The 12980-nt window shown below is 46.2% G+C and overlaps 1 protein-coding gene across 1 annotated transcript in view; it reads right to left on the minus strand.

The window, feature by feature from the left end:
- Positions 1–12980, minus strand: part of Mical2 (microtubule associated monooxygenase, calponin and LIM domain containing 2) — a 197967-nt gene that overhangs the window by 47963 nt on the left and 137024 nt on the right. The window contains exons 26-28 of the mRNA XM_090348142.1: positions 7291–7471; positions 5176–5357; positions 263–337 (exon numbers count right to left, since the gene is read on the minus strand). Coding sequence (XP_090204268.1) covers positions 263–337; positions 5176–5357; positions 7291–7471 — 438 coding nt within the window. The remainder of the gene's footprint in view (positions 1–262; positions 338–5175; positions 5358–7290; positions 7472–12980) is intronic.

Consider the following 12980-nt stretch of genomic DNA (forward strand, 5'->3'; position numbering starts at 1 on the left):
CTCACATGGGGTCTAAAATCCTTGAGCTCAAGAGTGCTAAGACCCCTTCTTAGGTCTATTGAGGAGTCTTACACTCCTACGATTCTAGATTAGAGGAGAAAGAGGTACATAGGAGGATCCCAAGCCTTGAGGACTACTTCTGCCAGTCAGCAAGGGAAATCAAGCCTAGCACAGGATTTTCTCCCTTGCATCCTGGAGGCATGCTGGAGAAGCAGCCAGAGGACTCCTTCCTGCCCTCCCCACTAGATAGCTAGTGACTCACTGGACTGGAATGTTCGCCTCCAGTTCTGGTATTTGCTTGGAGTTGAAGATTGAAAGCTATTGGCTCGCTGCAGACCTGTGGAAGAAAACAGAAAGGTGTGGATAAGATGGTGATGGAGGATGCTTAAATACATGAAAATAAGGAGGAGTTTCCCCCTACAGCCTATTTACCAAAAGTGAGTAGATGAAAGATTATAGTTGACTGAGCCTATTTTTGCCTAGGAAGAGGTGCACTTCTCTGTTCTCTCCACACTCCATTCTCATTCATTCACTCATCACATACTTACAGAGGTCCTGCTTTAAGACATACTGTTCTCTGTTAGAAAAAGCCTGAGACATTATTCTGAGAAGTCCCTGGTGAGTAAGAAGCCTCTCATGCACGTGTGCACACACATACAAACATATGTGTGTATGCTTATATCTACATACATATACATGCATTCACTTATCTGGAAATAGTTCTTTAAAGCCAAGGCCTCACATCAACATTGTATATACATAGGAGAGAAACACTTCAGCTGCTCTGGCATCTACTAGATGTTCTATCTTTCCTTTTGCTGGAGACCAGTTTTGACTGAGCCTCTTGTTCAGACCATCCTCACAACCCCTCCTGGGCCTGATTTCAGTGAGACACATTCACAGGACACAGTGAACTTCCTACCGAAGACCTACCCAGACCGGCCTTGACTGAACAGTGAGCCTTCACTGAGCAGAATGAACACTGCATGCAGGAGACAGTGCAGCTCCTCAACAACCAGAGAGAAAGAATGGCCATGATGTGCAAGTGAGAAGGGCTGGGAGGCATGGGAGGAAAGAAAACCATGAGAGTGCTCTGGCTATGGGAGAATGGTGTAGGGGAGATTCAAATACACAACTCCTTGTCCTAGCCAGTGTGTTCTCTTTGTTGTTGTTGTCTCTGTCTCTGCTTCTGTGTCTATCTATATATTTATTTGTTGCTCTCTGTTTCTCTCCTCCTCCTCTTCCTCCTCCTTCCTCCTTCTTCCTTCCTCCTCCTCCTCCTCTTCTTTTCCTTCCTCCTCCTTCCTTCCTCCTCCTCCTCCTCTTCCTTCTTCTTCTTCCTCCTCTCGCTCTCTCTCTCTCTCTCTCTCTCTCTCTCTCTCTCTCTCTCTCTCTCTCTCTCTCTCTCTCTCTCGCTCTCTCTCGCTCTCTCTCTCTCGCTCTCTCTCGCTCGCTCGCTCTCGCTCTCGCTCTCTTTCTCCTTGTCCTGGACTGTGGCACACAAATGTCCACTGCTACCCTGGGCTTTCTTTCTCAGGACAAGATCTTTCAGCTCCTTAGATCACTGTCTCTTCTTGGTGCCTGCCTCCCTGGCAGTCCTATAAGCCTGCTCTCCTAATCAAGTCCACCTCTCTGCTACAGAATTGCTGTCCACCAAGCACTGCCAGGTCTCCAGGCCAAACATTTTGCATGAGGAACACATGGGCAGTAATTACACATCTGCATCCTACTGACACCCAATGAAGAAATGGCCCGAGGAAAACCAAAGGCTGTTTACAGCTCTTATGGCTCCTCCTTGGCTTTACTTGAGTAGAATGGAACCTATTAGAAATGCCTAAAATCCAAAAAAGCTTTCCCATCACTGGTGCTGACACATTTTTATGATAATAATGATCGAGTAGGCAGTAGTGATTTGATCTAATAACTCTCAACAGCATATTCTTGATGTATACTTATTGATTTTGTACTTATTTCAAGAGAAGTTCTCTTGGAGACTCCAGTGTGTGACTGCTTATAAGAGGCCAATCACCTCGCCACATGGTGCAGCCTATCTCACTGTCATTACAAAGTAGTGGTGCCTCCCCTACCCATGCCATTGGATTATCCTGTGGTTAAAATTATGGCAGAAAATACCAATTCTTCTATACTAGACTAATTTGGGGGCAGAATGCTCCCCTGGTTTCTGTTCATGAATACAAAGATTTTAGCACCCTTGTCCCAAATTTAGTTGCCTTGGCCAGGATTTCGGCTAATTTATCTTTCAAGAAGCTTTCCTGCTATAACACCCACAGAGTGAGACATGTCCACCTGTTTCAAAGAATCTTGCTGCCTTCACTGAATGCTGACACTGGCCTCTCCCTAGAGCCCTAGAGTCTGACTCTGTGATGGTCGAGGATGTCTTTTAAACAGGATTTATGAAAACCATGAATAAGATGCTCATAGTTAGCCAAGTAGCCAGGTGCTGGTGGCTCATGTCTATTAATCCTAGCTGTTCAGGAGGCTGAGATCTGAGGATCACAGTTCAGACAGCTGGGGCAGAAAAGTCCCTGTGAGACTCTTATTTTTCAATACACCACCCCAAAACTGGAAGTAGAGCTATGGCTCAAAGTGTTAGAGTGCTAATTTGAGCAAAAGAGCTCAGGGACAGCACCCAGACCCTGAGTTCAAGCCCTACAATGACCAAAAATAATCACTATGGTTTAGATCTTTAATATCCTCCAAAGGCCCAGATGTCTGACTCTTTGTCTTTTTGCTTCTCAGCTGCCACAAGGCAAGCAGTTTTCTCTGCGAAGTGCTCTAGCCATCATCATGTGCTATCTCACCACAGGCAATGGGGCCAAAGTAAACCTTCCTTCCTTATAAATTGTTTGTGTCAGTGACAGTCAGAGAATACTAATGAAGGGTTTTTTTGTTTGTTTTTGCAGAGGGCCTTCTATGGGTTCCAGAATATTATAAATTTTAGTTCACTTCCTCATCTTGAACAAGTTCTATGTTGAATTTGAAGATGTAAAAGGCTTCTCGACATGTGAGAAGTCTTCAAAACCATTTGTCAAATGGTGGTAAAATGTACATAAGATGAAAGTACCATTTAAACCATTTTTATATTTGCCAGTGTATTATAAAAGAATACATCAAGATGGGGAAGGGGCATCTCTCTTGCTTTCCTCTATTGGCTATTGTGAACAATGTTGCTATGGTCATATTACTGAGGTTTGAACTCAGAGCCTTGCACTTCCTAGGTAGAGAGGCTACACCTCTTGAACATACTTATAGCTCAAACCAGGAATTTTACACTCTCAAAGCAGTATGCCTCTCAATCATCAAAACCATGATTGATGAAGACTGAATTAACAAAGGATTATATGAAAGTCACGTCTATTCACTTCTCTGTTTGCACTACATTTTATTCTAGAATTAAGCAGAATGATTGTAAGAAATGAAATGCTTTGGCCATATTGCTTTAATTTCTCAAGCCCAAGCCTGTGAATCAGGTTTGGAGGTCATGCTTTTCTCTGCCAGCAGAGGGTGTTATAAGAACTCACCTTGGGGAAACTAGCTGAGGTTTCTGAGAAGCCATCATTGTTTAAGACCTAATCTATTTTATCTTTTTTTTTTTTTTTTTTTTTTGCCAGTCCTGGCCTTGAGCTTTGGGCCTGAGCACTGTTGCTGGGCTTTCTCAAGGCTAGAGCTCTACCACTTGAGCCATAGCACCACTTCCAGCTTTTTCTATGTATGTGATACAGAGGAATCAAACCCAGGTTTGCACATGCTAGGCAAGCACTCTACCACTAGGCCAAACGCCTGGCCCAAGACCTTATCTAATACATCTCTCAGTATCTATTTGATATAGAGTTAATCATTGAGTTGTGCCTGCTTTGAGACCTGCTATAAAACAGTGTGTTTTTAGCTCTTGAATAATAAAAAAATAATTATTTGAATTTTCTTCCTAATGCTGGCTATTCAGAACTAGAGTTCCCTGCCCCCCTGGCATCTGTGTCTTTGAAACTAGCTTTATGTATCTCAATTCTGAGGCTTCTGCTTTAACACATGCAGGCAAATAATTCTGTTTTATATCTTCCTTGCAAGTCATCTGAAGTTCCATGGCAATGAAGGAGAGGAAGGGGAAAAATGGAGGAAAATGATCCAAGATGGGAAGATTTGTTATTTACAAAAGAAAGGTTGGCTCCCAGGGAGGTGGAAGACATCTTAAGTGCTAGCGGTAACTAGAGGCAGGCTGGATGCCCTGTTCACTGCCTGTGCTGAGCTTCTCTAGATAACCCTACAAGTAGCAATTAAAAATGTATTTTGATGATAATTTGTCATTTAATGAAAAGGCTCACATGGAAGGGGTAAATTTAGAGATTGCAGGGTTTAGAAAGAAATATTCTGAGTTCATTCCAGCTTCACTCCTGGTCTTGGCTGACCATCAATTGTGACACGGCCTGGTGGAGATGCTGCCTTTGGCCACCAGAGGGCAGTGCAGCACAAATGGAGCACCAGCTCTCACAGGGCAGCTAAGGCTGGTCCTTAAGGTCACAAGTTTGTATTACACAGTTTCTTCCCAGGCTTCCTTAGAGTCATTCACAAGTCAGGCAATTGGTCACAAGTTATTGATGGAATTAAAACAATCCCGGGCTGCTTTTATTAAAGTAATTTGGGCTACTAAAGACAAGTGCTCCTAGGTAGGCCCGAGTTTAGGGGATGGAGTCACTAGGCACCATAAACTCTTGGGAGACACCACCATTTGTTTTTCTCACCTGCCAAATGGGTTTTGTGATGCTGTCCTTGGGACTGGAAGAGCCCAGGTGGTCAGTGAGAGTGCCTGCGTTGCTGTGCATGTCCTGTGCGCCCCACATCCCTTTGCACCAGTAATGCTTCCTGCGGCATGGGCCCAGGTGGACTCTGGAAGTTATGCAGCATAGAGCTGCATGCTGTCAACATGCTACTCAACAGCTGACCAGACTGTTCTTGTTGTGCCTTGGGCTTCAAAGCTCCATGAAGAAGGATGCCAGGCCTGAGTCCTGACCCCTGCATCAGACTTAGCACCTCACTTCCCATGGGTTCCAGTCCTGCCTTTGAGCCTACCTCTGAGCCCTGCCTCTGAGCTTGTTTTCACCCAGGCCTCCACGAGAGGAAGCAGACTCAGGAAAGATACACAGTGGGCCCTCTACTCACCATGCGCCACACGTGGCTCCTCAGGGCACTGGGGAAGTGCTGTCATGGTCAGAGGCTCCCTCAGGGAGATGTGCCGGGTTATGGGCTTTGGTAGAGGTGGAGATTCTGGCCGGGGGGGTTTCTTTGCAGAGGCTTTTGCACTAGGGTCCTTGCTGTTCTCCCAGTCAGACTCTGTGTCAGAGCTGATAGGAGGAGGGATGGAGAGAGGGATGAACCAGCAGCCTGAGCCCACTCCAGCACACACCCACATCTCCCTACCCATCCCTAGCTCTTGCTAGTCCACAGGCAACCCCAGCAGCTTCACTACCTCATGTCTAGGCTCAGCCTTGGACTTTGCTCTGGGCTCAATTTTGTCCTCCTAAATTGCCTAGTTGAAGCGTTAGCCCTCAGCACATCCGAGTGTATTGGCCACATTTAAACATTTACCCAGAAGTGGGTATGCAATGTGAATCTAACAATTGGAAGCTTCCCTGAGATCCTGATCCATGGATGTTAATTCATGATATTAGCACAGGCTTCTGCAGCCATGAGTCCTGCAGGCGGAACTGTCCTGCCCAGTTGAGCCTGATGACTGGAAGGCTGTAACCTAGGGCAAGTACCTTTCCTTCTCTGGACCCTGGCTTTCTGTCTTTGTGGCTTCAAGGGAGCAGTTCTCACAGAGAAACTGCCTATGGAATTTGTTCTTGTGCATTTTGTAGTAAGTCCCTGAGGAATGGAGACCTTTGAACTAACTCTGTGACCACTGTCTCCATTTTCTCCCACCATTTCTCTGTTTATCCTATTGACTGGACCCCTACCTCAGCCTCTAACACCCTTCCTTCAGGACCTCCCACAGCTAGGTACGTGCTATGAACACTGAGCCACATGCCAGAGCCCCGAATAACCTTTTGTCCTCTGTTTCCTGTGTGCCCACACATCCATCTTCAGTTCCCTCAGGCACACTCTCACCGAGGCCTAGCTGCTGGCACTCTCTGGATTCTCTTTGTCCCTCTCCGGTCCCTTCTTGTCAGCCCATTCTCAGCTTAACTGTCACCTCCTCAGAGTGGCTATGATAAGTTGTCTGCAAAAATGGTTGTTGTTGTTCCGCTGGGGTTTCTACCTCTTTGCAAGGGGACTTTGAGGTTGCCCGATTAAGGATGGGCCATGCTTCCTACCCTTCTGTCTGGGTTTGCTGTGTGAATGTGGTGGCCAGACCCATGGGAAATACTTAGCAGAGGCTCCAGAAACATTGTGAGGCTCCTGCCTGGAACAAGCCCAGTGGCCCTCAGTCACCCCAGCCGACAGTGAACTAGGATCCAGATACCGAACTCAGGCAAGGCTGCCCAGTGGGGTGTGCTCAGCACCCCATCTACCCTTAGGGTACAATGATTGGGGTAGACTCACTCTGGGGCTAGTTTGGCTTCCAGCTTTAATAACTGACTAGGGGCCTTTCTGTACCAGTGTGAGGTAGCTGATCTGTCATTCCAACAGCCTCTTAGTTCTCTTCCTAGCACACACGTGCTGCTTTCTTGTTAAATGTTTCCTTGTTCACTGTCTGGTTACCTAATTCGGTGAAAGGTGTGGCCGTTATGACCTTGTCTGTGTGGGTCACTGCTGTATGGTCTGTGTAGTAATAGCAATCCATACTTGGTGATTGACTTTCTGACCTCAGAATACCTGGAGGAAGTCAGGAGTCTGCATTTCTATTAGCCGTTCCAGGTGGGAATTGGATTTGGGGTGAGGATGTGACTTTCAGAGTACTGGTCAGCAGCAAAGTCTCATTTCCCAGGCTCCTCCTGGTGTCCCCATCATACCCTGGAATGGTCCACACCCCTGTCCACCCCTCACTGCAGCCTGCAAGACCCATTGCCTCCTGAGAGAAGACAATAGAGCCAGAGCCTTTCCCTCCTCTGAGAAAAGCACAACTGCTGAGCCTGAGAGCACTTGCAATGCCCTAGGCATTGTTCTGCACATGTTAGTTCTTCGTTCCTTGCAACCAGATACTAGGATGGTCCCCCCATCTGACAAATGTGGAAAGTGAGGCCCAGGTAGGCCCTTTGGCATTGTATCCAGAAAAAATAAGACCTCAAATCTTGCCCTGTCCCCCAAGCTGATGTTTCCCCAGCCTGGGCATACCTGCTGTCCTCGCTGGTGACAAGAACACGCACAGCCAGCAAGTCCTTCCCGGCTGTGTCCTCCCCAGGGCTAATCCTCACTGAGGTCCACTCTGAGGGCAGCGGGGAAGTGGCTTCACCCGGCCCATGGCTGGGCGGGGCCCCAGGGATGCTCTTCGGCTTCTTGGGGGAAGTGGGTTCATCTGCTGAGAGAATAGGGTCTAGAGAGACGATGGAACCAATGGCCCCAGAAGTGTTACCTCCTTGCTGTTTCCCAGCATGCTGGGCAGGCTTTGTGCCAGTTCCTTTGCTCTGTTTGCTCTTGCATCCCCTAGAAAAACTCTCATCCCAAACCCTTGCATGCAGGGTTCCCTGCAAAGCGTTGGCTGAATGTTCAATGACGCCTTAGAGTGCCAAACCAGCCCTTCCTGTGGGGAATCACTGTCCTTATATCCAGCATGCCATCTCTCTTTAGTTTTACCCATCATGTGCCTCATCTTCAAATAAGCCGTGTGATTTCCTTTTTTAGTTTCTACACTCTCTTCCTTCTCCTAGGGGTAGAACATGAGCAGTAGTTTTTTCCCCCCATTTCCCATAATGATAGAAATATAAACAGTCGATGCTTAATAAGTGCCTGCTGAGTGGACAAATGAATGTGAGAATCCCAGCTCCATCCTGGCTACTAACTAGGTGAGCAGGCCTTTCTCATAGTAGACATCTATTTTTCTCTCTAATGTAAGAAAATCCAGCTCCTTCTTATCAGTCATCCCCAAATAAGGGTCCTCATCTCCCCTCTTTTCTGGATTCTTGATTTTACCAACTGGATTTCTATCAGTACTTAAATACGCTGTTTGGAGACTCCAGTTTCCACCCTATCCATTCAGTCTTCATGCTCCTTTACAGCCAATCTTGGAGAATTCCACCGCTAAGACCCTTACTTTTACCTCCTTTATGAGCTCCTAAAATGCAGAACCAGCTTGTTGCTAATTCACAGGGCTTTTCTTACAATCCTTGACTCCTGGCCCCTTCCTGCTTCAAAGGACTCTCTCTTCTCTCTGATGCCTCCATATTAGTCACCTGTCTTCCCTGTGAAGCCTACTCCTCCCTTTACCTCATCTGTTCTTTCTGGGAGATTCTACCAACTCCTTAACTGTATTGTTTACCTGTGACGACAGTTCAGGAAAACTGATTCTAAAGTAACAATCTCTCAGGTTTTAATATTCTAAGATCAAACAAAGCATAGCTGCAGACAGACTCAACTGGTGGTGTCTGTGTGAACTTGCTTGTGGGCATGTATCTACACTTCTGTGTTAGCGGGATGATGAATGGGAGGACGTTGGAAGAGCATACTGCATGCCTTGCTGTTGGTTGTGGTAGTAGTAAGAGCAGTGGTTGCTTACTTTTAGTGAGTGCTAATATATACCAAGAATTTGAGCTTTCTTTCCATGCTCCATAATAAAATGGGGGAAAGCATTGTTGTTAGTCCCATTTTCCTGTGGAGAAAGCAAAAGCATGGAGAGATTAAGACATCAGGCACTGGGTGCTGGGAACTCACATCTGTAACCCTGGCTACTCAGGAGGCTGTTATCTGAGGAATTATGGTTCAAAGCCAGCTCAGGCAAGAAAGTCCATGAGACTCTAATCTCCAATTAACAACCAGAAAACCGTAAGTTTAAAATAAAATCTCACATATCAAAGACAGAGCTGCTGCTCTCCTGGGGTTTCTGTGAGTGACTTCTCTGGACATACTAATGAGGATGGAACAACCAGGGTTGCTCAGGGCAGAAATGTATTGATGGGTCTCTGGGATGTCCTCTACCTTGAGGCCCTAAGGTCCTGCCTTGCTGAGCCATTGCTGGGTATCCTAGGCCCAGGGACTGAGCCTGAGTGTGATCTAGACTCACAGGTACATCTCTGCTGCCTCCGTACTAGAGCAGGAGACAGTATTACTCAGAAGGCCTTCTTGGTCCTAGTAAATGCCCTGCTATGAGGACCAAGATTAGACAAGATGCAGACTAGAGGAAGTCACATGTTTGGTAGACATGGAAGTAGCTTAGACCCAGGCCTTACCCCTTCATTCTCAGCAGAGTCAACCTGTTCACACCCTAGAGCCTCTGAGTCCTAGGGCACTTCCCTAGGATAAGATCAGGGACTCACATAGCATCTTCCCTCAGCTCTGGATTCCACAGCAAGGAAGCTAGATTGCTTCACTAATGGATACAGGTTTGGGGTCCTGGTTCTTAGAACCTAGATCCCCTTATTTCTTGCCCTGTTCTCTGCTACCAATAGGTACAAGAATGACCATGTCCTTCCTTCCTGGCCAAGGCAGTACCTGTTCTCAGATGTTTCTTATAGCTCTCTTAGGACACTGGGGTGGTAGGCAATCTTAGTAGTCCCAAATAGAATTCCCATATCTAGAAATGGTGCCTTGGTTTGAGTATGACGTGGTTTGGGGATGAGAAGAGGATCCCTAATCAGCCTGCACATAGGCTCCACATAGTTAAGGAGCTAGCACCCTTATCAGTGTGGCTCCTCTGCTGGGCGGGCAGCTTTACTTGGTCTTGGTTCCACTTGCAGGATGATTCAGGAAGTCAAAGTCAAGTTGAGCCAGCTGTATATATGTGGCAGGGTGGGGGAGGGGGTATGTGTGGAGATGGACAGTGGCAGCTCCAGCCTCATCCCCAGTCCAGGTTGTCAGGGAAGAGCAGTTTTACATCACCTCTTATCTCAACCTGTTACCCAGATTCTTATGTCAGAACATCAGAGAGGGTGTCAGTGGGGAGGAGGGAGAGAAGGTGTGATGTTATGGCCCATTGAATCTGCTCTCTGCTGCCATCTTCAGGCCAGACCTGAGTGGGCTGCCTGGAGCTCACCTGTCTGTAGACAGGGATGAGAGGATGACAGCCCTCAAAATTCAAAATGAAACAAAATCAAGAGTCTGTAGAAGTGGCAGGATACAAAAAGCCAGCCTCTGTTGCTTTAAGTCTTTATCCTGGAGGTCTGCAAGACCTCCCCCAGCCCAGGCAGGCATGCTTCATACTCTAAGGTCCAGGCCAGGGGCATTTAATCCATCCATAAGAGCTCATGAGGTGATCTACCAGTGAGGCTTATAAGTGTTTACCAAAGAAAAAAATCCCTGCCCTTATGAAGCTTCTGTTTAGCACAGAGGAAAACATAATTCAGCAATAGATTAATAGACTATAAATGTAAGAATTATACAACATAGCTGATACCAATAAATGCCATGGAAAAGCTGGTGGTAAGGATAAGGTAGGAGAAAGGCTGAAGAGTGAAAGTTGCATCATTATAAGTAGATTCCCCAGACATGTGAATAGAAAGAAAGGACAGAGTACCAGGTGCCTGTGGCTCATGCCTGTAAGCCTAGATGCTCAGAAGGCTGAGATCTAAGGGTCATGGTTTGAAGACAGCCTGGGCAGAGAATTCCATGAGAGTCTTATTTCCAAACAACCACAAAAAGCCAGAAGTGAAGCTGTGACCCAAGTTGCAGAGCACTAGCCTTGAGCACAAAACCTCAAGGAGAGAGCCCAGGCTCAGAGTTCAAACCCCAGAGGGGAAGGAAGGAAAAAGAAAAAAAGAAAGGTATATTTTTCAGATGGCATAAGTTGTGTACAGTGCATCTAGTGTTTGAGGAAGAGTGTGAAGGACTGATATAAATGAGAGGTCAGAGTACATGTGTGTCCAGAGAGAGTTCCTCTTGAATCCCCTAGATGTTTTGGAATTATTACTGGATAAGGTGGAAAGTTTTTGGAGAGCTCTTGGTAGAAGAGTAACTTGACTTAAAGGATCACCAAAGCAGGGTATTGGAAAATAGTCTACAGGGCAGGGAGGAGGCCAGTGCACAATCACCCAGCCAGGGAGAACCATGACCGAGGCCAGGAAGTGTGGAGGTGGTGAGACCTGGACAGAGGTTGGATGCTCTTAGAATTTGCTGACAGAGTGGGTATGGATCAAGAGAAAGCAGGATCAAGGATGGCTTCAGAGCTTTGGAGATGAGTGGAATTGCTGTTTCCAGAAATGGGAAAGGGCAAGGGTGGAGGATGTAATAGAGGGTAATCAAGGCTAGATATGCCCAGGTGGAGGTGGTGGGGAGACAGCTGGAAGCAGGGACAGGGCTTGCACTTCACTGAGACTTAGGCAAAGTCATGTTCTATTGGCAGTGACAGGAGGAAAGGAGGCCACAAAGCTGAGGCTCATGTCTGAGGGGTAGTGGCTAACTGCCTTCAAGAGAGCTAGAGAATCAAAGAATGAGAGAGGAGATGGCATTGCCATCCTATAGGGCATCCTGAGCCCTTGCTGAACTACAGTATATAAAAAACATCTTTCATGGGGCATTTCCTCTGCCAATGAAGGAAGTACCTTCTGGAATGTGGCAAAGCATTCTGTGGTGTCATCTTTACAAAACCCTATACTGGAGTCTTGGTTAGCCCCAGTGTACAGAGAGGAATTGTCCAATGCCACTGGATAAGAAGAAAGTGCCAGAGGTCAGAGACAGGAGCCAGTCTGAGGTCCTCACTACATAGCTAACCCCCTCCTTAGATCAGTCACCTGGCTCTGGTTCTGAGCCCCCCAAATGCCTTTACTTCATAGTGGATGTTGCTATGGACTCGCTTGCCTGGTGTTAGTGAGCTGCTCTCATAGACTCTTCCTTAACCCCCTTTGGACCTCCAAGGTATTATAAGAAGGTGAAAACTAATGAGAAACTATGAGTTAAGAGCTTGGCCCAGTGCCCAGCATACAGAAAATGCTGTCCATGTAGCAGCTGGCTCCAGCATAGTGAAGGAAGCAGAAACTGCTTTCACTTATTGAAGGAATTTTTGGTTACAGTTGTAAAAAGGAGACTAGCCCACCCAATCTGGATGATCTATTCACTTTACTTGATATGCAAGTGCATAGTAATTTATTTCTAATTCCCAAGGGTTGGATAACAGCCAAGAAGTCAGAGCCTTTTTCTGGATCCTAGTAATTGTTGCCACTCTACTTTCCAGAAAAAGGTTCCCTTGGTGGACATTGTACTCAATACTAAACCCATGTATTTTTAACATCCAATTTTTAATTTTTGTACATGCTGGAATTGGGGCTTGAACTCAGGATTGCATGTTCTTGCTTGACTTTCTACTTTATCACTTGAGCCACATGACCCACTTCCATTTTTCTTTATTAATTGGAATAGTCTCATGGACTTTTCTACCTGGACTGGCTTTGATCCTCAGATCCCAGCCTCCTGTGGTTATATATGTGAACTGTCAGCACCTAGGTGATTGGTTTTTCATATAACTGATTTCATGAGTTTCTTCTCCCAATTCAGTAGATCCAGTATAATCAATTTGCATTGTTTTGAAAGCCAAGAAAGAACAGAGTGTGTGTGTGTGTGTGTGTGTGTGTGTGTGTGTGTGTACACATGTGCAAGTGTGCACACGTGTGCATGTGCTGGTTCTGTTTAAGGAGCTGGGCACTGTCCTAACTCTGCCACATGAATCATTATTCCACTTCAGGCTTTTTGTGGTCAATTGGCAATAAATGTCTCTTGGACTGCCTGGATTGACCTTGAACTATGATCTTTACATCTCAGCCTCCTGAGTGGCTAGGAGTACAGATGTGAGCCACTAGTGGCCAGCAGGAAGAACATTTTTGTAAATTATTCCTTTTGTTTTTATATTTTAAGTTAGCCTATCTAGGAATTACTTGTTCACT

This window comes from Megascapheus bottae, chromosome 16 (genome assembly GCF_031878675.1).
Source record: "Megascapheus bottae isolate mThoBot1 chromosome 16, mThoBot2.hap1, whole genome shotgun sequence".
Taxonomy (NCBI): domain Eukaryota; kingdom Metazoa; phylum Chordata; class Mammalia; order Rodentia; family Geomyidae; genus Megascapheus; species Megascapheus bottae.